The sequence below is a fragment of the Balaenoptera borealis genome (assembly GCF_965194805.1).
Source record: "Balaenoptera borealis genome assembly, chromosome: 12".
NCBI classification, from domain to species: Eukaryota; Metazoa; Chordata; class Mammalia; order Artiodactyla; family Balaenopteridae; genus Balaenoptera; species Balaenoptera borealis.
In genome coordinates this window covers 6,614,323-6,640,885 of record NC_138869.1, presented here as the reverse complement: position 1 = coordinate 6,640,885, position 26,563 = coordinate 6,614,323, and the positions used below count along the sequence as shown (strand labels likewise).

Below are 26,563 nucleotides of genomic sequence, written 5' to 3'. Positions count from 1 at the left end.
CTACCTACTACTCACCCACCCCCGGCCCTAGGCTACCACTAATCTACTTTCTGTCTCTATAGATTTGCTTATTCTGGCCATTTAATGTAAATGGAATCCTACAACATGTGGTCTTTTGTGACTGATTTATTCCGCTTAGCATGTTTTCAAGTTTCATCCATGTTGTGGCAGGTGGCAGCATTTTATTCTTTTTTATTACCAAAGAATATTTATTGTGTGCATAGACCACATTGTATCTATCCATTGATCAATTGATGGACATTGGGTTGTTTCCTCTTTTTAGCTCTTATAAATAATGCTGTTACGACATTTGTGTACAAGTTTTTGTGAGGCTGTATGTTTTCAATTCTCTTGGCTATCTACCTAGAGGTGGAATTTCTGGGTCATATGGTATAAATGCTTAAATGTTTGAGGTACTGCCAGACTATTTTCCAAAGCAGCTGCACCACTTTAGATTCCCACCAGCAATGTATGAGGGTCCCATTTCTTTACATCCTCACCAACACTTATTATTTTCTGTATTTTAAATTTTAGCTAACCTAGTGGGTGTAAAATGGTATCTCATTTTGGTTTTGATTTGTATTTCCCTGATCACTAATGGTGTCAAGCATCTTTTCATGTACTTATTATATTTTTGAGAAATGTCTATTCACATCCTTTGCCCATTTTACATTGGGTTGTCATTTTAAATTATTGAGTTGTAAAAGTTCTTTATGTATTCTAGAAACAAGGCTCTCATCAAATGTATGATTCAGAAAAATTTTCTCCTGTTCTGAGGGTTGTCATTTCAGTTTCTTTTTTTTTTTTTTTAATAGACTGACACCAAGCATTGTACATGGATGACCACAACAAAAGCAACAATGATTGCAATTACCAAACATGAAACACACTCATACTATGTCATAATATTGACATTCAGTCCAGTAATCCTCCACTGTTACAACTCCTTTACTTTGCAGTGAAAATTGATTTGTATATTCTTTGCCTCTGAGTCCTTGTGGGATTTTTTTTTTTTTAAATTCAGACAGAAAGTCACAAAAATTATACTCATCCTCATCAGTTCACTCAGTCCCATGTAATTAATTTTTTTTTTCATCTTGATCTTTTGTTAGCACTTTTATGAGTTCATCAGTTTTTCATTAGAGTTCTGAAAATGCTTATTCATTCAGTTCAGCAGTACAGTCAGTTACCAGAAACCTGTACTTGTCAGAGTCTTTTCCATGAATTTCTTGAAGATGAAACCCTTTTATAGGAACATATTTGCAAAATCATCAGAGTACACCCAGAACTGTCTGTAAATGACAAAAGACTTAAAAATGACCACGGTTAAAGATTTGATGAAAGTTCATAATAATGCAGTTGACAAGAAAATTAGTTATTTCTGAGATATACATTTTAAAGTAATAACTAGGATTATTACTTATAACATTATACCAGAACATATAAGATTTTTAGAAATTTCATGTAATGTCTGAAACATTTATATTAACATATTTCCATACAAATACAAATATAAGATTTTTAGAAATTTCATGTAATGTCTGAAACATTTATATTAACATATTTCCATACAAATAACGCAATGAAAGTTTAGTATTAGTTGTTTTGTTTGTTTTTTTTTATACTGCAGGTTCTTATTAGGCATCAATTTTATATACATCAGTGTATACATGTCAATCCCAATCGCCCAATTCAGCACACCACCATCCCCACCTCACCGCAGTTTTCCCCCCTTGGTGTCCATATGTCCATTCTCTACATCTGTGTCTCAACTTCTGCCCTGCAAACTGGCTCATCTGTACCATTTTTCTAGGTTCCACATACATGCATTAATATACGATATTTGTTTTTCTTTCTGACTTACTTCACTCTGTATGACAGTCTCTAGATCCATCCACGTCTCAATAAATGACTCAATTTCGTTCCTTTTTATGGCTGAGTAATATTCCATTGTATATATGTACCACAACTTCTTTATCCATTCATCTCTTGGTGGGCATTTAGGTTGCTTCCATGACCTGGCTATTGTAAATAGTGCTGCAATGAACATTCAGGTGCATGTGTCTTTTTGAATTACGGTTTTCTCTGGGTATATGCCCAGTAGTGGGATTGCTGGGTCATACGGTAATTCTATTTTTAGTTTTTTAAGGAACCTCCATATTGTTCTCCATAGTGGCTGTATCCATTTACATTCCCACCAACAGTGCAAGAGGGTTCCCTTTTCTCCACACCCTCTCCAGCATTTGTTGTTTGTAGATTTTCTGATGATGCCCATTCTAACAGGAGTGAGGTGATACCTCATTGTAGTTTTGATTTGCATTTCTCTAATAATTAGTGATGTTGAGCATCTTTTCATGTGCTTCGTGGCCGTCTGTATGTCTTCTTTGGAGAAATGTCTATTTAGGTCTTCTGCCCATTTTTTAATTGATTGATGTCCTTTGAAGCACAAAAATTTTTCATTTCACCGATGTCCAGTTTATCTAGTTTTTCTTTTGTTCCTTATGGTTTTGGTTTCATGTGTAAATCATTGTGATTTTGATTTGCATTTCCCTAATGACTAATGATGTTGAGCATTTTTTGTGTGCTTATTTGCCATTTATATATCTTCTTTGGTAAAATGTCTGTTCAAATCTTTTGCCCATTTTTAATTGGGTTGTTTGTCTTGTTATTATTAAGTCATAAGAGTTCTTTATATAGTCTATACACAAGTTCTTTGTTGAGTGTACATATTGCAAATATTTGCTCCCATACTGTGGCTTGTCTTTTCTTTTTCTTAACAGTGACATTTGAAGAGCAAGGTTTTTTGTTATTGTTGTGATGAAGTCCAGTTTATTGATGTTTTTTTTCTTTCAGAGTTCATGCTTTTGGTGTCATACTTAAGAAATCTTTGACAAACTCAAGGCCATTAAGATTTTCTCCTGTGGTTTTTTTCCCTATAAGTTTTATATATTTAGCTCTCACATTTAGGTATACACTGTATTCCAAGTTAATTTTTGTAGATGCCGAGAGGTATGAGTTTTCATTCTTTCACATTGTGCCAGCAACATTTGTTGAAAGACTATCCTTTCCCCCATTAGGCGGCCTTGGCATCTTTGTTAAAATCAATTGACCACATACATGTGGGTCTATTTCTGCACTCTCTTCTAGTGACCTTTTTGTGTAGCTTTACACCAGGACCACTTGCTTTGATTACTCCTGCTTTATAATAAGTCTTGAAATCATGTAGTGTGAGCCCTCCAACTTTGTTCTTCTTTCTGGCAATTTGAGCGGGGCAGCTTTTGTTAGATGGGACTTCCCTGCATTAAATACCAGGCCCCTGCCCATTGAATACCACACTGTCCCCAGTCATTGTGATGATCAAAAATGTCCCCCACCACATTTCCAAAAGTCCTGACTGGATGCAGTACCCCCCACCCCCACCAAGATAATCTCTTCTTCAAAGGAACAAGAATCAGATTAGCATCAGCAGCACTAGATGATAGAGGAAAATGGTGCAAACCCGTCCAGGTTCTGAGGAAACTGATTTTTAACCTAGAATTCTATACCCAGCAAAACTGTCCGTTGAGTGTAAGGGCAAAATAAATCATTTCAGACACACAAGCCCTCAAAGACCTTCCCCCTCCCAGGCCGTGTCTGGGAGAATTGCTAGAGGATGTACACAGCAAAATAGAAAATGAATCCAAGAAAGAGAATACATAAGATCCAAGAGAGCATGGACCCATTCCAGAAGAGTAATGCCAGGAAATCGCCGATAACAGCTGCGTAGCAGGCCAAGGAAGCGCCAGGCCAAATTACAACAGTGAGTCAGAGAGCTCTCAGAGGAAGGTTTTTAAAGAGAAAAATGAATGTTCTTCAACAAATGGTAATATTAAAAAGATAGATGGTCTTACTGAGCAGCTGAATGTGGATAATAACAGTAAAAATTAATAGATGATCATAATATGCCTCCCCTTCCCCTCTCTCCTCCTCGAAATTTTTGTTACCTTTATTTTCTTTAGAGTACATAGTTACATCTTTTTTCCTTCAGTGCAATGTAAACTCCTTGGCCTTGTATTCATGTAATGATAATATTGGAAAAGCCTATTACTGGTTTTTCAAGTTTAAAATCTCTCTCCATACAAAGCACGGAGAGTTTCACTAGAGTTGCTAGACAGCATATAAATCCCATAAATCATCACAAGTTCTAAGTAGTGGGTGACACAGTTGGGAGAGGAGGGGAAGGGAGGTTTGGTGCAGGAGGCTTGCTGGCGGAGCTCTCAGGACCAGCACCAGCACGGGCGTGAAGGAGCACTGCTGGGCAGGGGTAGGGCTGGCCTGGGTCTGATCCCGCAGAGGCCTCAGAGGGTCCTATCAGGGGCTCTGGAGCTGGAATGACCCTGCATGGTTGCCCAAGTTTGGACAGGGCACCAAGCTCTTGTACCCCTGCATGGACCAGTCACTGCCTGGCCTCAGGGAAGTGGGGACATAACCTTGGGTGAGGCAGATCCCATGGGCACAGGGCAATTTCCCAAGAGGGACGTGGCTGTGAGCCGTTAGATGCCAACATGTCTGGCTGGTGGGGAATGAGAGCCTTGTCCTGAAATGGGGGTCCGGTTGGCCACCACAGTGTCCATTGCACAGTTCTCCTTTGTTGTACCCTGCGGGAATTAAGATGAGAGGCAGTGTCTAAACTGGACAGGCTGCATGTGTTTTCACTGCTTCGTTTTGCAGGTGTGTTAAAGCACCCTGGATTATCCCTCCTTGTCCACTTCTGCCACCTTGTCCATCAATGCTCTTATGTCATGGGCTTAACGTGGGGAGACTGTAAGGGACATCTGGGTGGCTGAGAGTCCAGAGTCTAGTCTTTCATTTGGGGGGAGGGGCGGTCAATCAGCTCACTGCATCTGGGGGCTTGGGGGAGAGGCAGCGTGGAGATGGAAATGTGAGGTCAGTTTCAACCCGGAACTGCTGGAAGCGGGTAGCAGGTTGAGGGCGGGGGACAGGCAAATGGGGTTGGGGTGGAGGGAGGGGGAAGCTGCTCCTCCCCCCAGTCGTCTTCTCCCCCAACAATCTTCACTCACATGCCCCAGGATTTAGATCTGAATTTCCTTCATTCCCAAACTGGCAGAGACCCCATGTGTGACTCCACGGTCAGGTCTTCCAAATAAGTCAAGAGAAGCCGAGGCCATATCCCTTTTGGGAAGGCTCCTGGTATCTTTATAAAATGAGGAAATATTAAAACAGGATTGCAAAGATTTTGGTATATTTTCAATGTATAAACTGAAATGATAAACACAGTTTACACACACAAGCAGGATGTAATATAATTGTGCCCTTCACAAAATAATTACAGGATTTATAAAAATAATATTACTTTCTAGAACATCACAAGTAGCCTAGTAAAAGTGCTTGGTGAATTTGAGGACCTCTAAATAGCCCCACTGCCATTCTCTCCCTCTCCATAGGCCATGCCCAGGGGCCACCCAAGGAGGCCTTAGGGCCCTGGAGGGTCCAGGGTCTCTCCATGCAGGGCTCATCCTCTCCTGGAGATAAAGGGGTATCAACAAACATGGGGATAGGATACTAAGTTTTATCAAAGCCAGTGTGATGCCAGCCTTAACAAAGAGACACTGTACCATCAAAATGTACATTATTACAAAGTTTTAGAAACTTATGAGATGTAGCTAAAGCTTTACCCAGAGGTAAATGTATAGCCTTAAATGCATTTGCTTTAAAACATGGAAATAACCGAACTCTTCAGGAAGATAGAAAAACAATAAGTTTAGCCCTAAGGAAATTTAGACTATGAAAATGATAAAGGTTTTAAAAAGTCAAGAAATAGAAAATACTATTGCTGGGGAACCTGAGGCTCAGGGGCAAAATAAACTGCTTAAAGTCTCCGTGCCATTTTTGAGGTGGGTCTTTGGCCTACAGGCCCATCACACCAGACCCTGGGTGTGAGTGGAGGGTGCCTGCCTGGGCCTTGATGGCTGGTCCACATTCACATCGTGGAGGCCTCAGTGCCACCAACCGCCTAGAACAGTCTAGGAAAGGAACAGTCTAGGAAACTTGTCTTGCTTGTGCAACAAAATGAACCGCGCGTTTTATCAGACTTAGAAAAAATGTCAAAGTGCTTAGGAGTTCCTTATTTTCCTATTCACAGCTCAGTCGTCGGCTGACAGTACGTAGTAGGAAGGTCTGTTTTGCCGAATTCCTACTTTGTGAAATTTGTACATCAGAGCGGCCCAGGCGGCTGTGCGGAGGCGCGAGTCGCACCACGGCGGCAGGAGCGGGCGCGGGGCGCGGGGCGTGGGGCGCGGGGCCGGTAGGCGGCGCCCTCCCTCCGCCGCCGCCGCCCGCTCCTCCCGCCCGCTCCTCCCGCGCCGGCCGCCTGGTTCCGGCTCCCGCTCCCCTAGCGCCGCAGCCGGCACTTTACAAACTCCTCGCCCGCCGGCGGCGGCCGCAGCTCCACGCACTGTCCGGCCCGGCGCGTCCGCGGGGCCGCGGGCGGCGGGGAGGCGCCGGGGGCGGGCGCGGGCGGAGGCGGGAGCAGGGCGCCAAGGCGGGGCCGCGTCGGCCCCGCGCGCCGCGCCCCCCGGGCCGAGCCCCGCGCCGCGCCGCGCTGAGCCGCCGTCACCGCCGCGCAGCCATGGCCGCGCCGCCGCCGCCCCGCCGCCCGCGCGCCTGAGGCGGGGACCATGGCGAGCGCCGCCGAGCCCCCCGGCCAGGCGGCCGAGTACCTGCAGGAGCTGACCCGGATCGTCGCGGCGCAGCAGGAGCTGCTGGCGCGGCGGCGGCGGCGCATCGAGGAGCTGGAGCGCCAAGTGGCGCGGCTGAGCCGCGAGAACGCCGGCCTGCTGGAGCGGCACCGGCGGCACCTGGCCGCGTGCGCCCGCCGCCTCGACCCCGGCCCCGGCCCGCAGCCGCTTGGCGCCATCCCGGAGGTCGGAGGCCGCCGCGACAAGTAAGTGGGGACCGGGGGCGGCGAGCGTGTTGGGGGTGCGCGAACTTCTTGGGGGGCCCCGCTCCCCTCGGGGCCGGGCGTGGAGGGTGTCGGCCGAGGGGGGCCGGGGTATCTCCGGCGGGGTCGCGGCCCGACCTGGGGCTCGGGCTCGGCGGGACCGAGCTCCCAGGGAAAGGGGCTCCGGGGCGCTGCCCGGCGCTCCCGCCCGCCCGGCTCTCCGCGGCCGGCGGGCTCGGGACTCGGGCTCCAGCGACCCAGGAGCTCGGGAGCTTGAATGCGGGGTCGGCCTCGCCACAGGGGGCCGTCCGGGCGCCGCTGCGGGGCTCTGGGTGGCGGGACCAGAACTCCTGACTCGGAGACTCTAGACCCGGAGGGCAGGGGGCGCGTCCGGCGCAGATCCCGCCCTCGAGCGGGCCTGGGTCACTTGCGGGTCGCACCCCTCCGGAAGGGACTCTGTGCTGCCTCCAGCCCGGGACGCGCCGAGCCCTCCTCCCTCTGGACGCCTCCGTCTCTTCCTTCGCCGCTCCGGGTTAATACCCCGCCCGCCTCGCCCCGGGATTACCCGGGGTTATGTCGGAGCGAGGATTAAGCGGGGGACGGGATGGGGCGGGACTGCCCGGCCGCGCTGGACACAGCGTCCTGGCCGCGCGTTTGCCTCCCGTAGGGTCCGAAGTCCGTGCGCGGCCCGGCTCCGCAGAAGTCCCGGCGCCCATCTCGGCGAGGCGGAGGGGGGAGAGAGAGAGAGTGTGTGTGTGAGTGTGTGTGTGTGAGTGTGTGTGTGTGTGTGTGTGTGAGTGAGTGTGTGTGTGAGCGTGTGTGAGTGTGTGTGTGTGTTGGGGGGATGGAGTGGTGAGGAGAAACCGTGTTTGTGAGTGTGTGTGTGTGAGTGTGTGTGTGTGTGAGCGTGTGTGTGAGTGTGTGTGTGTGTGTGTGAGAGCGTGTGTGAGTGTGTGTGTGTGAGTGTGTGTGAGCGTGTGTGAGTGTGTGTGTGTGTGTGTGTTGGGGGGATGGAGTGGTGAGGAGAAACCGTGTTTGTGAGTGTGTGTGTGTGAGTGTGTGTGTGTGTTGGGGGGATGGAGTGGTGAGGAGAAACCGTGTGTGTGTGCTTGAGTGTGTGTGTGAGTGTGTGTGGGGGGGGATGGAGTGGTGAGGAAAAACCGTGTTTGTGTGTGTGTGTGTGCCTGAGTGTGTGTGTGAGTGTGTGTGTGTGAGTGTGTGTGTTGCGGGGGTGGAGTGGTGAGGAGAAACCGTATGTGTGTGTGTGTGTGTGTGTGTGTGTGTGTGTGTGTGTGTGTGTGTTGGGAGGGTAGACTGGTGGTGGTCCGCAGCTTCAGGACAGGTTTTGGGGAGGCTGGGGGTGGGCAGAAGTGATGGGGGAGGAGTTAACCCTGACTCCAAAATCCTGCGGGGGAGGGGCTCCTGATTCCCAGGACTCCAGGTGTGGTTATCTGGTCCTCTGGTCACCGGAGACCCCGTGTCCCCGCTGCCCCAGGCCGGGCTGTGCAGGCTGTGTGCGCAGGGCTGCCGCCCTGCTTCCTGCATGGTTCTGGGCGGTGCTCCTGGGCTCTGGGGGGCCCTGGAAGAGGAGCGTTGTAGGGTGGAGTCAGGGCGTGGGTGAGCCTGGTGGCCCCGTGGTGGCAGGCCAGTGGCACACTTCAGCACTCTGTGTATGCTGGAAGGGAGGAGGGAGGCATGGAATCGCTCCTTGCTGGCGGCACTGAGAGAAAGAACAGACCCCCACTGCCTCTGTAGCTCTGCCCCCGGCTCTCTGGTGTCTCCAAGACCCCCTTTGTCACTCGGTCTCTTCTGCGGTCACCTGGTGCTAGTTGCAGGGCCTGAGTGAGCCCTCACCCTCCAGGCAAGGACTTAAGGAAGAGCCAGGGGCCCAGTGAAGTCGTCAGTCGCTTGGGGAGGCAGCGCACCGGGGCTGGGACACGCGCCCCACTTTCCTAGGGAACGGGGGCGCACGCTGTCGCCAGGTGCCTCACAGCACCGTCCTGGGGGTGGATTCCTTCTTTCCCTTCGAAGTCGCCTCTGGTGACCAGGTAGGGGTGGGAAGATGCCGAGAGGTCTGCGTGGGGACTCCCCAGTGCTGGTCTGGGTGGCAGCCTTGGAGGGAGCTCGGGGTGCTGAGGCAGGACTTGTGTCGTGAGTCCCCAGCTCTGTCAGCCTGGCTTCGGAGCCTATGATGGTATCCCTTTCCAGAGAAACGGTGGCAACACGGGCCTTGGCCCACGTTCTAGGTGGAGGGGAGCTTCTCAAACTTGAACGTGCACACAGGTGCCTGGGGATCGTGCTGAAACGCAGATTCTGATCAGTGGGTCTGGGGCGGGCTGGAGGGCCTGTGTTTCTAACAAGCTCCTGGAAGTGGGGTTGCTGCGGCTTTGGGGCCACACGCGAGGAGTGGGGAGTGGGGCTGGGAGGCTCCAGTGTATTGAACAGAACTGGAGGTCCCCTCAAGACAGCACTCCAGGCCCACTTTCCCCCATCCGCATCTTTGCCCAGTCTTTGGGCTGGGAGGGTGCTGGAGCCCCCCGCCTTCCACAGGGCCCCTGCATGGGGCTGGTGGCTCACATCCGTGGGTTTCCGGCCCCTGCAGTGTGAGGGGAGTGAGCTGGATTTGGGAGGCCCCTGCCCATCCATGGAGAAAATGATTTATGCCTAAGGAGCATGGGGTAACCAAACCCCTGAGAGCAACCGGCTTTTATTAAGCACCTACTGTATGCGGAACCATTAGTGATGTGCTGGAGACCCAAAAGGGAGAGTGGGGAAGCCAGGCAGGGGATACACAACCCCGCACGGGGAAGGGGACGTGGGCAGGTGGACGGGCCCCAGGGCCGGCTCTGCACTGGCCCCGGGGGCTGTGGGACAAGTCACCTCTCTTAGCCTCGGGGCGTCTAATGCACGGAAATGGGGGTGAGCCTAGCTGTCTCCCATGCTCTTTCTGAGGATTAAGTGAAGATAAAGGGCGTGGAGGAAACAGTACACAGTAGGTGCTTAATGCACATTCTTGCCTTGTCAGGCAGGTTCTCATTTTGGGGTGGGGGCCAACTGAGCACAGGCAGGAGGTGAGTGCACTTCCTGAGAAGCTGGGTGAGACCTCTGGGGGCCCAGCGTCCACGCAGAGGATGTGGAGTTGGGGGCGTGACAGCCTGGAGGAGACGGCCCAGAGGCTGGGCTGGGGCACGGGTTGGCCCCCTGCAGTCGAGACTAGAACCTCTGTGTGTGGGCGTCCCAAGGCGACAGACAGTTGGAGCCGGAGCTGGCACCATTGGGATTACTTCCTGCTGGGGGACTCCGCTCCACTTTCCCCAGTGCTGGCGCGCCCACCATCTCCCAGGCCCCCCCGCCTGCAGACAGGGGCCCCTGTGGGTGAGGGTCTGGCGAGCATGCAGGCTAGGCCAGGCCTGGCTTCCCCTTTCCTAAACAGCCTCCTGCTGCTCCAGCTTGAGTCAGGAGCCCCTGGCCCCCTGGCCACTGGGCAAGGTGCCCCTGCATGCCCAGTGGGTACAGTGTCCTGCTGGGGGATGTACAGATAGATGCCATGGGACAGGCTCGCATTGGGACTGCAGCAGTCTCTGTACCACCTCCTCCAGGCAGTCCTCAGGAGGGTTCCTGGGCGTGGGGGAAACCCTTAAGCCCAGAGACCTTTAAACCCTTTCTCAGGAAGTCCTCTTTCGACCACAGCTGAAGGATGTCATCATGAGTTTCTCAGCTCTGGGGAAAACAGAGTTATAACAAGGAAAGAAATAGGATGCCTTTGGTTACGCTGGGTATTTAACTATTTTTTTTCTGACATCAGAATTCACATCCAGTGTTTAGTTAGCTACATTCTAATGATGTTTCTAGAACTGCCCCCTCCCATCCCTCTAGAGATTCGGGCACACAATAGGTGCTCAGTAGATATTGTTGAGTGGATGAAGGCACAGGGGATTGATTAGGATCCCTGTGTTTTCCATTAGAAAGTCAGCTTGGGCTTTAGCAGATACAGCTGGTACCAGTGAGCACCCAGAGCCAGATGCACAAGAGGCAGGTGCGTGCGTTCCGGCTCCATCCATGAGGGCGCCCTGTGTGCCCGGCACTGCTCCAGGTCTTTGCATTTACCAGCTCATTTCGTGGTCCCAGCCCTCCCACGAGGCAGGAATGGTTGCCTCTCCCATTTTACGGATGTGGAGACTGAATGTCAGAGAGGTCCTACGACCGGCTCCGGCCCTCTCACCTGGCCAGTGGTGGAGCTGGGACTGGGGCTCGGGTGTCTGGTCCCAGGCCCCCTGCTCTCACCCGTCTCCCACCTGCCCTTCGTGCTGCCCAGTGATCAGACCTCCCGGGACCCTGCGGGACTCCCAGCCTCCACTGCTGGAGGAGGCCCAGCACGAGTGGTCCCTGTCCTGCCTCGTGGGCCCTTGTCACCGAGGCCGGGTCCTCGGCATCACCTGAGGTTGCCGTGCGGGGGGGACCAGGGTGGAAAGAGGCGCTCGCTCCCAGCCTCTGCTCCTCCAGGGTTCCCCGGCAGAAGTAAACACCGGCCCGAAGAGGTTGGAGAGGCCTGTGGAGCTGCCTCCCTCGTGCTCTCGTCCCCTCCAGCCCTTGAGTGCTGTCACATCACTGGAGAGGACGTTTTTCTGAAGCTCCGAGCTGGTGACTCACTCTGGAGGAGGTTTCCAGTGGCATTCAGTCTCTGTTGACTTTCCAAACAAGCGCTCCTCTGGTCTGTGCTGACATTAACCATGACGGGGGTGCATCAGCTGGCGGGGAAGCTCGAGGGTGGCCAGCGAGGAGGGTGTGGCCGGAGTAGGGACACGAGCTGCTGTACAGGGGCGGGTCCTGGCCAGGAGCCTCTGAAATTGCGTTCATCTTCAGAGCAGCCGCGGAGCCCCAGGCCCGGGCCACAGGGTCTGAGGTCCCGGCCGCTTCTGTTCCATTTCCTCTTCCCCTCGGAGCAGAGAGCGGGGGCCAAGAGAGGCTGAGCGGGCTTTTCTGATCTGCGCGTCAGAGGGGGTGGCAGAGGGAGATACTGCGTTCACGTTCTCATTCAATGATTCTCTTGTTCTCGCAGTTGAGATAGAGCCGAGTAGCCAGTGCTGGGGAGGACGTCCCCCGGCTGGCAACAGGCTGCAACGTGTTGGCGGGGCCTGGTGCCTGTTGGACGAAATGTGTTCAAGTCCAAGGGGGCGGGGCGAGCCGTTCTTTCTCCAGCAGATGGTAGAGTCTGCAGAAGGACAAGGAGATGCTTCTCTGAAGCTCTCTCCCAGCCGTCTGACAACCTAGGCAAATGATTCTTCTACAACCTGGAGGATAAATCGTGAGATGCGTCTTTATCTAGCTCAGGTTGAGAGAGATGGGGCAGCGCGGTGTGTGAAGTGGAGACCTGCTCTGGTTTTCGCCTCCGCTGTCCGGGTTCGGGCCTCCGCGCCTGCAGAGACCTCAGGGCTGTGCCCTGTGAGCATTTGGACTCCGGGATGAAGAGGCCCGGATTTGGGAGTTTGGGGGCATCAGCATTTTTGGTCATCTGGGTGGCTGTTTGTCATCTGTTTTGTCGATGACATTATTTTGACAGCTGATCTCATTTTTTTGTTCTTTGCTTTCTGTTTCTGTAAGAAAGAGCCACGCTTTGCCCAACTTGGGGAAGGCACTGTTCTGAGCTTGTCAGGGTGTCATCCGTGTAATTGCCGCAGAGCAGCTGAAAAAACAAACCGGCCGGCCGGGCGTTGGGCAGGAACTGGGAGGAGGGGCATAAACTGACCTCACTGAAATGGAGCCGCAGCTACAGACGAGGCCGTGAGGCAGCCCGGGGCCGTGCCCGTGGCCTGGAAGTTCAGTGGGCCTCCAATTTACCACCCCCTACCCCAGGTAGATGCAGGCCAGGCTGCAGTGGAAATTGCCCCGACTGCGAACCAAGCTTCACAGAGTGACGGCCTGGCTAGGAATCCCGAGGCAGCGAGGCCTTTGGCGTCTGAATCCTGCCCCTCCAGGGGCCTGACATGTTGGCGGGAGATGCCAGAACAGTTATTACAAATGCTAAGTGCTTATCTTTTATTGAGTAGGGAGCTGCAGCCTGGAGTTTTTCAAATGCCTCCCCCAGCCTCGTGGGGACCCTCCGTGATGACACCTGAGCAGCTAAGCCCTGCTTGGGTCTGCAGGACCCCGTCAGCCTCAGCCCCCTCCCAGCAGGAGGACCGTCCAAGTAAGGCAGGCTTTGCCCCGGCTGCCCAGAGGCCAGTCCCCGTGTAAGATGGGGAGGTGGCCCTGTTCCAGGAGATCCAGGTGGAGGGATTGCGGGGCGCCTGGCACTGCAGGACGTGGTGAACACTGGCTCGGGGGAGGAATAGGGTATTGAGAGCGCCCTTAAGGATTGTTTTTCCCTAGCATTTTCTTATGAACATTTTCAAACCTACGGAAAAGTTGAAAGAACCGTACCAGGCAGAACACCCCCCAGATGCTATAGTGAAGGTTTTGCAGCATTTCTTTATTACGTGCCTGGCCATCCGGGAGGGTGTTTGGAACCGCACACGTGGGAGCACCAAGGCGGGGAGGGGGGCGCATGGCGTGTTTCAGGCAGGGAGGTGCTGTTGGTGGTTTTGCCAGGCCTGGGAGCAGGGACGGTGGGCCACACGAGGCCCAGACGGGCATGGACAGCCCAGGGCGCTTGCTCAGAACCCAGACTTCAGCCTTGTGGGGTTGGGGGGGTGAGGTGGTGAACAAGCCTGGCTCACCCCCAACCAAGCTGTGCTCTCTTTGAGCCTCGATGTGAAATGCTCAGCTTTCCTTGGAGGAGGCAAGGTTCACAAAGGAACAGGACAGAAATCCTGTGTTCTGGGCACTTAGACTTAGAACGCTTCAATTATAATTAAACCACGGAAATAACCAAGCCGTTCCTGGTGCCGCGTGCCCACCACCTTCTCCTTGGGATCTCTGCTGATGCCCCAACCCTATGACACGTGTGTGCTACTGCCATCCCATTTTGCAGATGTGAACACTGAGGCTCAGAGAGGGTAAGCAGTTGCCCGCGGTTACCCAGCGACAGAGGCAGATTTGCACCCAGGTCTGTCTGCTTCCAGAGCCCGTGCAGTTTGCCACCGCACTGTGGCTCCACAGCTATTCGCTGCGTGGTGTCCGTGTTTGGAGAGACGTTTGGGGCCGTTTCAGGATGTGTGCGGTCAGCTCACCCAGGCTTTTGGTTCCAGGAACCAAAACTGCCCCCAGCACCACTGCCTACCCAGGGACAGCCCTGGTTTTTCCCTTTGTATGTTGGGTTTCGCCTCTCCCTCGCTGTGGTCACCTCGGGGAAGTTATTTTACCACAAGGAGCCTGAGTCACCTTTTGGCAAAAATGATGGCGGTGGTCCCCGCCAGTGGTGTGGTGGTGGGCAGGAGGTGACACGTGCAGGGGAGGGACTCCTAAGCTGTCAGGCACCAGCCAGCCGGGCAGTTCACTTTGAATTGGCCCATTTCCCCACCCCAAACACGTGTGCATTTGCTGGCCTGCTGGTGAGGCAACCCCAGGCCTTTCTGTGCATGGTAGCCCCTCAGGACACACTGGGCGCTTGGTTGAATGGGAGGATTGGTGTTTGTGCCCCTCTCCCGGCTCTGCCCCCCCATCTTGTTGGTTTCAATGGCCTGTTTTCTCAGCACGTAGAGTGTCAGACATTGTGGAGCCTCAAGGCCCCTGGGCCTGGCCCTTGCCTCTGAGCCGCAGGGAATAGGGCTCACTGCAGCCAGAAGACGGGGCTTCCACGGGGGGTGTCCTGGGTGGCAGATCTGGTGGGGCTGTCAAGGTAGGTCGTGCCAGTGAAGTGTCAGCGGGGCAAGGCTGGCATGAGGTGCCCATGAAACCCCACTGTCCTCCCGGATGGCCTCAGTGCTTGAGTGACAAGTCCTCAGCCCTTGTCCAGTGGTACCAGGGCAGCCTCCAGGGACCCTTACAGGGGTGAGCACATGTGTGGATGAGATTTGGGGACAGACTGAGGGGGTCCCTGACAGCCTGAAGTTGAACGTCAACGGGCGGGTGGCCCGTGTGGTCAGCCAGGGGTAAGACCCCGCCTGGGGCCCTGGTCTGGAGGCCCAGCTCTTCCTGCTTCCCTTGGCACATGGAAGGACCCTTTTGGGGCTCTGGCGTCAGTGTCTCTAGTGGGGACAGTGGCGACTGGGTCTCCCTTTGGGGTTGCCTGAGAGGGGAGTGTGCCTGGCGTGGTCCACTCACAGCGAGGAGACTGGCGTGTCTGCAGCAGGGTGACCGAGGAGACAGCAAAGGAGAGGAGGGAGAGGGCACCCACAGGTGGGGCTGGGCAGGGCCAGCAGGCTGGGGAGGCCCCGAGGGACATTGGGAGGAGCCAGGAGTCCCTGGAGGGTGCTGCCCAGGGGAGGCACTTAGGTGTGGGCGGGGCACCTGGCTCTGGGGGGAGGCGGGGACCAGCGAGCAGGGGCTGCAGGAGACGCTGCAGGACTTGGGGTGCTGGGGGCGAGCAGGAGCACGTGGGTTTTGGATGGAAGGAATGAGCCCCATCCTGTCTTACCCCCAACAACTGCCTGTCCAGATCGGAGGGGGAGATCATTGCTTAAGCAGAAGGAAAGGATCCAGATGTTGGCCTTTGTCTTCTGCAGTGTTTCTTGGACTGGTGAGTGAGTCGGGGGTGGCTTGGGGTTATAGACAGCTCCTGGTCGGGGTACCCATGTAGTATGTGGACAGAGTAATAGTCAGGACGTGCACTTGTGGTCAGGCCACTCCCTCTGCCATGTCCTGGCTGTGCCTCACCTATAAAATGGGGTTCTAAAGCATCACCTTCCTCCTAGAGGGGTTGTGAGGATGGAATCCTTAATATGTGTACATGCAGAGTACTCCTCATTCTTGCTAACTTTAATCACTGTTGTTCCCTCTTTCTAAGTCGAGATGAAATTTGATGTTAGAGAAAAGTCATGGGATTTAGAATCAGATGACTTGGGTTTTGGCATTTGTTGTTCTGTTATCCACCCACCTTCTGCACATCTAACGTAGCTGATTTTGAATCCAACCCTTTGTAAGATGTGCCATCACAATCCTTTTAGCCCCCAGTTACAGCCTCTTCACATGTATTAAAGTTGTGGGGACTTAATGCTATTAAAATAGAACGAGGGCTCCCTACAGCAAAGCAGAGGCTTCTGGAATGTCCCCCACCCCGACCCCGGCAGCCCATTGCCTACGCACAGCTCTGTCGAGACTTCTTAGAGGCTTTACTATCACCCAGCTCAGCAGTCCTCAAACTTCCAGGTGTGTAAAAATCCTCCACCTGAAAGGGATGTCGGGGGTCACCCTGACCACCCCATTCAGTTCCCACCCAGAGGCTGACCTGCATCCTCCCCGGCACCTGTTGTGAGCCAGGTAAGGAGGTAAGGAGGGGGAAGTCATGGTTTGGGCAATGATGAGCCAGGCACATCCCCATGAGAGCTGTCATCTAGACATTTTAGGGGACCCTTTAAATTCCAGTCCATTGTTTCCAGAGAACATGCTTTGTGTGGTATGTTCCTTTTTAATGTATTGAGCCTCACTGTAAGGTCTAAGATATGGTCTGTCCTGGAGAATGTTGCATGCACTTGAGAAGGATGCGTATTCTGCTGTTGTTGGGTGGAGTGTTCTGTACGTGTCTGTTAGATCTAGTTGGTTTACAGTGTTGTTCATATCTTCTGTTGCCTTGTTGATCTTCTGCCTTGTTGTTCTACCATTATTGAAAGTGGGGTATTGATATCTCCAACTGTTATTGTTGAATTGTCTATTTCTCCATTTATTTCTGTCAGTTTTTGCTTTGTGTATTTTGGGGTTCCGTTGTTTGGTACATATATGTTTACAATTATTATGTCTTCTTGATGGATTGACCCTTTTATTGTAATAAGGTATCCTTCTTTGTCTTTAGTAGCTTTTTGTCATAAAGTCTACTTTGTCTGGTAGTAGTATAGCCATTCTAGTTCTCTTTTGGTTACTGTTTGCATGGAATATCTTTTTCCATCCTTTTATTTTCAACCTATTTGTGTCTTAAATCTAAAGTGAGTCTCTTGTAGACACCATATGGTTGGATTACATGTTTTTAAAAAATCCATTTTGCTAGTCTCTGCCTTTTGATTAGTGTTTAACCTACATACATTTAATATAATTGTTGATAAGGTAGGATTTACACCTGCAACTTTATTATTTTCTTTTTCCTATTTTTTTAAAATAAACTTATTCTTACTTATTTATTTTTAGCTGCGTTGGGTCTTTGTTGCTGCGTGTGGGTTTTCTCTAGTTGTGGTGAGTGGGGGCTACTCTTCGTTGCGGTGCACGGGCTTCCCACTGCGGTGGCTTCTCTTGTTGCGGAACACAGGCTCTAGGCGCATGGGCTTCAGTAGTTGTGGCGCATGGGCTTCTTTAGTTGTGGTGCACGGGCTTAGTTGCTCTGCGGCATGTGGGATATTCCCGGACCAGGGCTCGAACCTGTGTCCCCTGCACTGGCAAGCGGATTCTTAACCACTGCACCACCAGGGAAGTCCCAACTTTATTGTTTTCTGTATGTTTTATGTCTTTTTTTTCCTCCTCTACTTCTCCCTTACTACCTTCCTTTGTGATAGATATTTAGTGCACCATTTTCATTCTCTTGTTTCTTTTAGCACCTAGGGGACCTTTTAGAGTAAAATAAAACCTGTTGGAGAGGCAGACCATCCCGTGTATCTCTCCTCACCCAGAGAGAATGAAGGCAGGGGCGGGCACTGGACAGGGGAATGTTGGCAGTGAGCCCAGAAGTGATGGGCCTGGGAGAGAAAGCTGCCAAACTGGGAGATGGGTACGTGGGTATGGACCCAGACAAACTGGGTGAGCTCTGAGGAACCAGCCCAGAAGCTCCCCTGGGGACAGGGAGAATGAATTATTTGTCTCTGCTGTTTTTGTAGGGGGCCCTGCCTCAGGGTAGGTTTTAATGAGTATGTGTTGCATGAATGAATGAGTGAGTGAATGAATGAATGTTATAGTTATCTGTGGCCGAGTAACAAATTATTCTAAAATCTAGAGGCTTAAAACAAGCCCCCTGTTATTATAGCTCAGATTCTGTAGGGCAGGGGTTGGCAGAGCTTGGCTGGTTGGGTCTTCTGTTCCCTGTGTTATTAGTGGGAGTTACTCAGTGGTATTCACATAGTGGATGGACTAGTCTGGAGGGTCCAAAACACCTTAACTCACGTATCAGGGAACTTGTGGAGACACCTGGAAGGCTGGCCCTGTGGACCAGAGTGCCTGCACATGGCATCTCAAGCACGGGGGCTCAGGGATCCCAGAACCAGTGTTCCAAGGCCTGGTGGGAGATGTGAGGCTTCTCGTGGCTTGACCTTGGGAGTACCACAAGGTCACTTCTGCCACATGCTGTTGGTCAAGGAGATCCGAAGGCCAGGTTCAAGGGGAGGGGCTTGGACTTCACCCTCAGTGGGAGGAGGGGCAAGGATTTGCAGCCATCTTCACGCCCCACCTTCGGGGTGCCCAGGCCTTGTGCTGTCACTTCCACCTCTTAAGGCTGCTGAAGCGTTGCTCCTCTCTCTGCTTGGCGGGTGACAGCCTGTCCTGCTGCTGGTGGGTCTCCCTCTGCGGTGCTGTGTGTCTGAAGGGCGCTGTCCTGCCGCAGGCCACCAGGAGCTGGGCTGGGAGTGCTTCCCAGGCCCCGCCTGACCAGATCCGCACCCCACTGCTCAGGTAGCCTGCCCACTCCGTCTGCAGCCCCCTCACTCTGAGCTGTATTTTTAACTCCTGCCATATGGCGAAGCAGCCAAAACATCCAGGGAAGGGAACGGGGGTCTGGAGGAAATCATCACCGCTAATGCGTTTTTGATAACTGCGGTAATTAAGAGCGCGGCGCCCTCATTCCCGCCCCCTCCCCCGGCATCGTGGGTGCTCGGAGCAGCGTCACTCCTGCGTGGGGGGCAGCCGTCCCGAGGGGTTGGGGGATCCCACAGACTCGCTCCTGCCTGCGGGGGCAGGGCCGTCACATGGCCAATGGCTCGTGCACAGTTGGGGGGGATGGCGGGTGGAGTGCGCGGAGCCCCTGCCTGCCAGAGATGCGTGTCCCTTCTCCTTTCTCTCTGTTTCTCCCCTTCCCGGGGCATCTTGGCACAGACGCGGCGTTTCCCTGGAGGCTCCTTCTTGCTCAGAAACCTGCCCTGGGTGGGGCGGCCGGTGGCACTGTGCAGTTTTCACACTCCGTGCCTTTGGTCATGCTGGTCGCTCTGCCTTAGACACCCTTCCCACACCTCCATTCCTGCCTCTAGAAACCCCATGTGTCCAGTAGGGACCGGCTCCCATCTTGGAACTTTTTGTGGTTTTGAGCCTTTTCTTTATATCTGCGCTGTAACCCTGGGCGCCCTGGGGCCTCCCATCTGACTGACTTTGATTGTGCCCTGCTGGGGTGCTTGCCTCTAGGCTCCATCCGGCAGGCAGCGCCAGATCCCGCTTCCGTTAGGATGCAAACTGCTTGTATTAAAGACGAGATGTTTAAGATCAGTCCACCGTTGTCACGTGCGCAAGTCCAGGGTCTGCAAAATGGAGTGTGTGCACCCCTGGGGGCAAAGGACACCATCCTTTGAGGTGCAGGGAAAAATGTGGGGACTTCTGTTCCCATTGATGCTTAAATTCATCCTTCACTGTCTTTTCTTGGATTCTTTTGCAACACGAATGACATTAGTGCAGTTGTGCCTGCACGTGATTAATAAATACATACAGATACGGTTATCGCGCGGATGTGCGCCCACACTCTCTTCGGGCAGGGAAGACTCATCAAAAGTCTAGTGGCTGGTGTCTTCAACTGCAGCTGGGTTTTCACTGCTTTTCTTCTTGAGGCAGTTACTTTCCTGGTACGAGGGTCTCCACTGTGAGATGGGCTGAAGTAGGCGTTTATTGAGCACCTGCTGTGTGCTAGCTGGGTGGCCCCACTTTACAGACGAGGAAAGTGAGGCTCAGAGTGGTGCTATGCCTTGCTGGGCGTTGCACAGCTAGTAAGTGGCAGGGCCGGACATGACCGGGCCGGGGTGACTCCCAAACCTGTGTTCTTTACGTTCTGCTCTGTGTCTGTGGTCCTGAGACGTGGCTGGCTGTGCTCTGGGGCTCTGCCCATGGCTGGGCCGTGGTGGTGATGGGAGCTGGCCTCCTCCATGTTTCCGTGGCCTCTGGCGGGGGTGGTCCTGCTAGCAGTGGTCTGGACAAGGCATGCAAAGGCCCCTTCCCCATGGGTGGGACTCAGTAAGCCCCTTCTCTCTTGTCCCCCAGAAACCTGAAAGCCCCAGGCCAGTAGGAGAGGACAGTGGCCGAGCAGGACCGGCATCCATGGGGCATGGGCTTCTTATTAAGAAACCTGCTGACTCTGGTCCCCAAGGGTGAGGGCGGCTTGTTGGGGGGCGGGGGGAGCTGATTCATCACCATCTTCCCAGATTTTCATTCACCAGATGCCAAAAGTCCTGTCCCCCTCAGCGGGAGGAGACCAGGGGGTGGGAAAGGCGGCTTCTATTTTGTCCGCATATTAGCCGCCTCCTCTGCGTGGGCTGTTTTAGTTGCAGAGGTGGGTCTTTTATCTCTCCACTGAACTTCACTCCAGGTCCCATTCAGCAAGCGTTTACGAGCCTCCTTATGTGCGGTCGTGTGTGGGGTTGGGAGGGTAGGGGCGCAGGGAAGCAGATGTCCCTCGGGCTCCCCCCCGTGCAGGGGGCGAGGGCGGTTGTCGGGGCGGGGGGTGACAGTGAGCCCCGGGTGAGTGCACACCCCCTCTCACGCTGCCCTCGGGGGCTCCACATCCTGGTTCTGCCATGTCCCTCTAGGGAGGGGTTGGCTTTTGATGTCTCTCAAGGTGACAGCTTCAGCCAGAGCTCACAGTTTTTCTCCCTGAAAGGCTCTCCTTTGCTTTCATTTGATTGAAGCAAACCGCGCCCTCCCCCGCCTGCAAGCTGGTGGGGACCTCTCTGTGCACCCAGTTGAGGCGCCCTGAGCCCCTGGTTTAATGAGAAGGACCCCGGCCGGGGTCTGGGCCTCCAGGGCCTGCGGGCTCAGCCCAGTCCGGCCATACCACAGGCAGAGCTTGGCTTTCTGTCTGTGAAAGGCCAGCTTTGGTGTAGTCAGACCTGCACCGCGTACTGGGGCACTTTCCACAGTTGAGACACCTCCGGGGCAGGTGTTTCTCAGGCTGCTCCATCCCACGGGGAGGTCAAGGGCTGTGGACCTCTCATGCCCCAACTCGCCAAGTGCAGTTTGATTAATAAAAATTGCTGAGCTGGGAGCACCCGGGTCTGAGTTTGGGTTCTGGCCCCATCCTAGCAGGTAGGGCAAGTTTCCTCACCTGCAAGTGGGCATAAGAATGGAGACAGAGCCCTCCTCATGGGACAGAGCCGGTCAGCACAGCATGGGTGAGGAGGAGGAGAGCTCACTCTGCAGGAGTTCTCAGTCATAATTACTTAGCAGGTTATGGGAAGATAGTAAAAGGGGTCTTGGAGGTGGAAAGGGGGTGATCCCTGGCCTAAAAAGGGGTCTTGGAGGTGGAAAGGGGGTGATCCCTGGCCTAGATGGGGAGGATGTATGATCCAAATAGCTGCCTCCCAATATCTACTTTCCCTTTTTCTTTAGCATTAAAGCGTTTTAGCATTTAGCGTTTTTGGTGTGTTTTTGTGTATTAATCTGGCCTCAATGCCAACCAGAATAAAGACTGCCTTCCCCAGCCTCCCTGCTTGTTAGATATGGCCATGTGACTGCTCTGGCCAATAAGAGGTAAGCAGAAGTGTGGTGTGCAGCTTCCAGGAAGTGTCTTTAAAAGGAAGAGGTGGGTCCTTTGCCTGTTGCTCCTCCTTCCTGTTGGCTGGAATGAGAATGTGATGGCTGGGGCTCAGGCAGCCATTTTGGATTGTGAGGACAATGGTTGCACTGTAGGGATGGCAGGGCAGTGAGCTGGAAGAAGCCTGGGCCCCTGACAACCTGGGGGGAACTGCCCAATACAGCCTGGACTACCCACCTCTAGACTCTTACATGAGAGAATAAAACTGTGTGCTTAAGTCCATGTTAATGTACAGCTGACCTTTGCACAATGTGGGGGTTAGGGATGCCGACCCTCCGTGCAGTTGAAAATCTGTGTCTCAGTTAAGTCAGCCCTCCATATTTGCAGTTGTACATCCATGGATTCAACCAACCGTGGATCGTGTAGTACTGTAGTATTTACTATAGGAAAAAATCCGCCTATAAGTCGACTTGCACAGTTCTCACTTGTGTTGTTCAAAGGCCAACTGTATTTACTTTTGATCCCTCTTAGTCAATCCTAAAGTTACAAAGAGTGTCGTTTTATGGCTGTGATTTGAAGATGTTTGACCACATCTCTGGGAGCCCAAGGCCTCAGCGTTGGAGCCAGTGGAGGTGGAGGTGGGTCCCCTTAGGACCCTAGTGTTGGGATAGTTGCTGACTTTAATCACTCAGCAGATGAGGGCCAGTTACTTCACACAGTGTGAGATACAGAGGTGGAGAGATGGCCAAGTCCCCTGGACCCTGACCCTCAGGGGATGGTGGGTGTCTGATGACAGATAGGGCACTGCCTGGGGTGGTGGGAGAAGAGGCAGAGACAGAGGGGGCGACAGCGAGACAGACTAGAGATTGCAGGCAGCTACGTGTATCTGACCTTCTTCTGTCCCCTGTGTGTTGAATTAGCCATAGATTCGTCATTTATCCATTGGTAACTAGCACTTGCCAAGGCTCGTAAGTGCCAGCCTGCGGCTGGGGGATACTGGAGCAGAGCGGCCACGGTCAGCGCCCCCCAGGGGGACGCAGTTCTGTTGGGAGGGAGATAGGGAAGAGAAGGGTGTGCTGTGTACCCGTCGGAAAATGTCTCTGCCACGTGTTTTGAAGGTGCTGTATCCGCAGGTTGATTTTGAGACTAATGAGATTCATCATAGGGATCGGGTGAGAGCAAGGCTGTGCCCCAGGCTGGGGTCACAGACCAGGGGGCGTGTTCTTACAGTTTGCTTCCAGCTCTGCCCCTCCCCCCACACCCCAGGTGTCCTCATCCAGGTGTGCCCCACCCAGGTGTGCCCCCCCCCCCCCCGCCCCGTCCCTTGGTTCCTTGAGTCCCTACACAGCAAACCAGGGGAGGGGCCTGCTGATGATTCTGCTTTGGTTTAAAAACCAGTGTGAGTTTAGAAAGAGAAACTGTGACGGGCAACAAGATGGGGGTGGAGCACGGGGCCTGCGCTTGAGGCCTGGAGAGCCGACGAGGATGTGGCCCTGCTGCAGGGTCTGTGGGGCGGCTGCTCCCTGAAGGTGAGTTTGGAGCAGGCTTGCTGGGTCCCCTTAGCCGTCAGGCCCGCGATGCTGGCTCAGCAGCCGAGACCGGGAGCTTTGGGCTATTTATATCCACTCCAGCAAATCTTCTGATCTCAAGGATCCTGCTCAAAGGCTGCGTTGTGCTGGCCTCTTGCACGCTGGCCTCCCTGGCCGGCAGTTCAGGGACGAGGACCGAGTGCAGGCAAGGGCTGGGCAGCAGGGCCTCTTCGTCCACCCCTGGCTCCGAGGCTGAGAGCTCGGCCCCGGGCCCTGTGCCCCTGCTCTCGTCAGTTGTTTCTCTGTCCTTAGGGTGAGGAGGAGGCTGGCAGGAAACAGGTATTACTTGAGCACCTACTGTGTACGGAAGTACTTTTTTTTTTTTCCAAAGGAGGTTTGTTTATCTTATTTTTAAAAACTGTGGTAAATGTACATAACATAAAATGTACCATTTTAACCATTTTTAAGTGTACAATTCAGTGGCAGAAAGTACATTCACACTCTTGTGAAACCATCACCCTCATCTCCAGAACCTTTTCTTCTTCCCAAACTGAAACTCTGTGCCGTTAACCACTAACTCCCATCCCCTTCCCCCAGCCCCTGGCACCTACCATTCTACTTTCTGTCTCTACGAATCTGACTCCTTTAGGGCCCTCATATAAGTGGGATCATACAGTATACGTCGTTTGTGACTGGCCTATTTCACTGAGCCTAATGTCCTCAAGGTTCATTCATGTTGCAGCAGGTGTCAGAATTTCCTTTGTTTTTAAGGCTGAATGATATTCCAGTGTATGGATGGGCCACACTTTGTCTACCCATCCATCCGTCGGGGACACTGGGGTTGCTTCCTCCTCTTGGCTACTGTGAATAACGCTGTCGTGAACATGGGTGTGCAAATGTCTCTTTGAGACCCTGCTTCCCATCCTTTTGGGTGTGTCCCCAGAAGCGGCAGTGCTTCAGTGGATTGTATACTGATGTGCCGGAGGCTTTAGACACAGGAACTCAGCCTCCACGTGACCGGCCACGGTAGGCGTTGGTGTCTGTGTTGTGCAGAGGAGTCGGGGGAAGGGAGGGCTAGTTGCAAGGCAGCCGCACGACCCCCTCACCGCCGTGTGCCGGCTCTGAGCCCGAGAGCCATGTGGCCGGCCTCCTCCCTTCCTCTCGGGGGCCCCTAGATGCCAGCGCCCCCCGCCAAGCCCTTTCCTCCGCCCTGCTCTCCTTCTCAGCGCACCCCTGCGCAGCGCGTCCTGGGCGTTTGCTCGTCACCTGCTGCCCCCAGCGCGTGGGCTGCCCGAGGGCCGGTTCCTTCTGTCGGCTCCCTCTTGAAGCCCCCGTGGCCAGCACACAGTGGGCCCTCGGGAAGTACTCATGAGTGACCGATGGCGTGTGGCTGGACGTTCTCTCCCTTCCCTGCTGGTTCTGGACAGCCCGACCTCACCTGCACCACCCTGGGCCCGGCCTGCCCCCCGCAGAGGGTGTCCCATCTCTGCATGTGGGGTGGGTGCCCTCGGCCGCCTGGCCCTGCGCCCAGGCTGACAGTGATGAACGGCCCTCCGCCGCTCCGGTTATTAACTCCGCTTCTGAGGGCTCTCGCAGCTCCAGACTCGGGGCTGCTGTTTGGGTTGGGAGCTTCTTGGGGTCAGTGACCCCACTGCAGGGTGCAGGTGTCCCCCCCACCCCGCACGGTGCACAGCGCACAGCCTCCCTCTCCTGTTCTGGCCTCCGCGCAGGGCTGGGGAGGTGAGTTCATCACACCTGGGCTGGCCTGGTGCATTTATCACCGCTACCAGCCAAGGCCTCTCTCCGGCTCTGCCCGTTCATTTCCCCGGCCCCGAGTCCCTCCTGGTCCTCCCCCAGTATCATGGCCACCTTCCTCTGCCTTTCGGGGCCCCTGTCTCTCTGTGTCCTTACTCGGTGTGCACAGCACACAGGGTTCCTGTGGACACATCCCTTTGCCACCAGCCACTGCCATGGGGGTGCAGCTGGCCTTCTCCCGAGAGATGCCTTGGCTGATGGGGTCCTCACCCGGGGAGCCCCCCAGACCTCACACCCCCATCTGGGCTCCAGTGACCCACGATGGGGCCACAAAAGCTGTTGGTCCCGCCCCAAGGCAGGACGCCTCTGGTGCATCCACTATCCAGACCCCGTGGATCAGGCCGTGCGGACCCCCGTGAGCCCCTGCTCTCCCCCGGCTTCGCAGGTTCCCCTGAGAGCAGCCCTCTGCTGCCGGAAACCGGCCCTGAGGCACTTCAGTGTCCTTGCTTGTGCACCCAGCTGGTCGCTTCTCCCTGATCAGAATCCTCTGGGGCTGGGGAGTGGGCGTCCACTGCACCCCACCACCCGCTCCTGCGGGACGGACACCCAGGCTGCCTCTGCTGCAGGGGGCGCTTGGTGCGCGGCACCCTCCTGCGTGGCACCCAGGGACCCACGTGAGCATTTCCCTCGGGGGGACGCACGCCCAGGAGTGGAGCCACTGCTCACAGGGCGCAGCTACCCCAGCAGCGAGGGGTTGTTCTCTGGAAGGCAGCACCAGCTCCGTGCTTGCGATGGGGCCGAGTCTGCGCGCCCACGCCCGCGGGGGGCATTGTCACCTCCTCATCGTGCTCCTCCTGCCCCTCCTGGCTTTACAGCTCTTTGGAGGTTCCTGGTCTCCCCCGCTGCCTGCTGGTCAGTGACTGAGCTCAGATGTCACCTCCTCTGGGAAGCCTTCCTGGTGCTTCCTCCGGCCCCTCTGCAGGCCCAGCTGGTTTCACTGCCGTGGCAGTGTGGCGATGCTGCGGGGACTTGGGCTCTGCCTCCTGTCTTAGGTGGGCATTCGGGGGCTGGGGACCCTGTGGGGTCATCTGTGTGCTCCCGATGTGTCTGTACACTGGATGGAGGAGGGCTCCAACCCACAGCCTCCCCCCTGTGGGGGAGACGCCCTGCCTCCTTCTCCATGCCTTCCCTGTTCCTTGGGGCCACATGTGCTTAGAGGGAAGGGTCTCTTTTGTCCCCACTGAGCTGGGGGTGGGGTCTCTCCTTCCATTTCTCTGCCAGGACGTCCAGAGGAGACCCTGGGAGATGCCGGGGACCAGGAGGCCTGTTCCCGACTCCTCTCAGCGCCTCGGTTTCCTCATCTGTGATGGGGGGGGTGAATGAGCCCACCCTGCAGGCATGGGGGGAGGTTGTAGTGGTTGCCAAGTGTCAGGAGGGCCTGGTGCCCACCCCGCGCCCCCCCCGAGCTCTGGAAGGCCTGCTGCCACCTGCCGTTGTAAGGGCCTCCCGTGGGCGGGTGGGCTGGAGTGGGCTTCCTGGACTGGCTTCGTGGCGCAGAGCACGGGCTGTTCCCCGCAGCCAGACCCGCCGGCTTCCAGGACC

General features: G+C 54.4%; 1 protein-coding gene across 8 annotated transcripts in view; it reads left to right on the top strand.

Moving 5' to 3' along the window:
• Window positions 1–6,642: 6,642 nt before the first annotated feature.
• The window catches only part of IQSEC1 (IQ motif and Sec7 domain ArfGEF 1), a 333,736-nt gene continuing 313,815 nt past the window's right edge, over window positions 6,643–26,563 (top strand). For all 8 annotated transcript variants that reach the window (XR_014232235.1, XM_082345195.1, XM_082345194.1 and 5 more), the window contains exon 1: window positions 6,643–6,943. Coding sequence is in view for 7 of the 8 variants with exons in the window: in XM_082345195.1 (XP_082201321.1) it covers window positions 6,678–6,943 (266 nt within the window). In the remaining variant the exon portion in view is untranslated. The remainder of the gene's footprint in view (window positions 6,944–26,563) is intronic.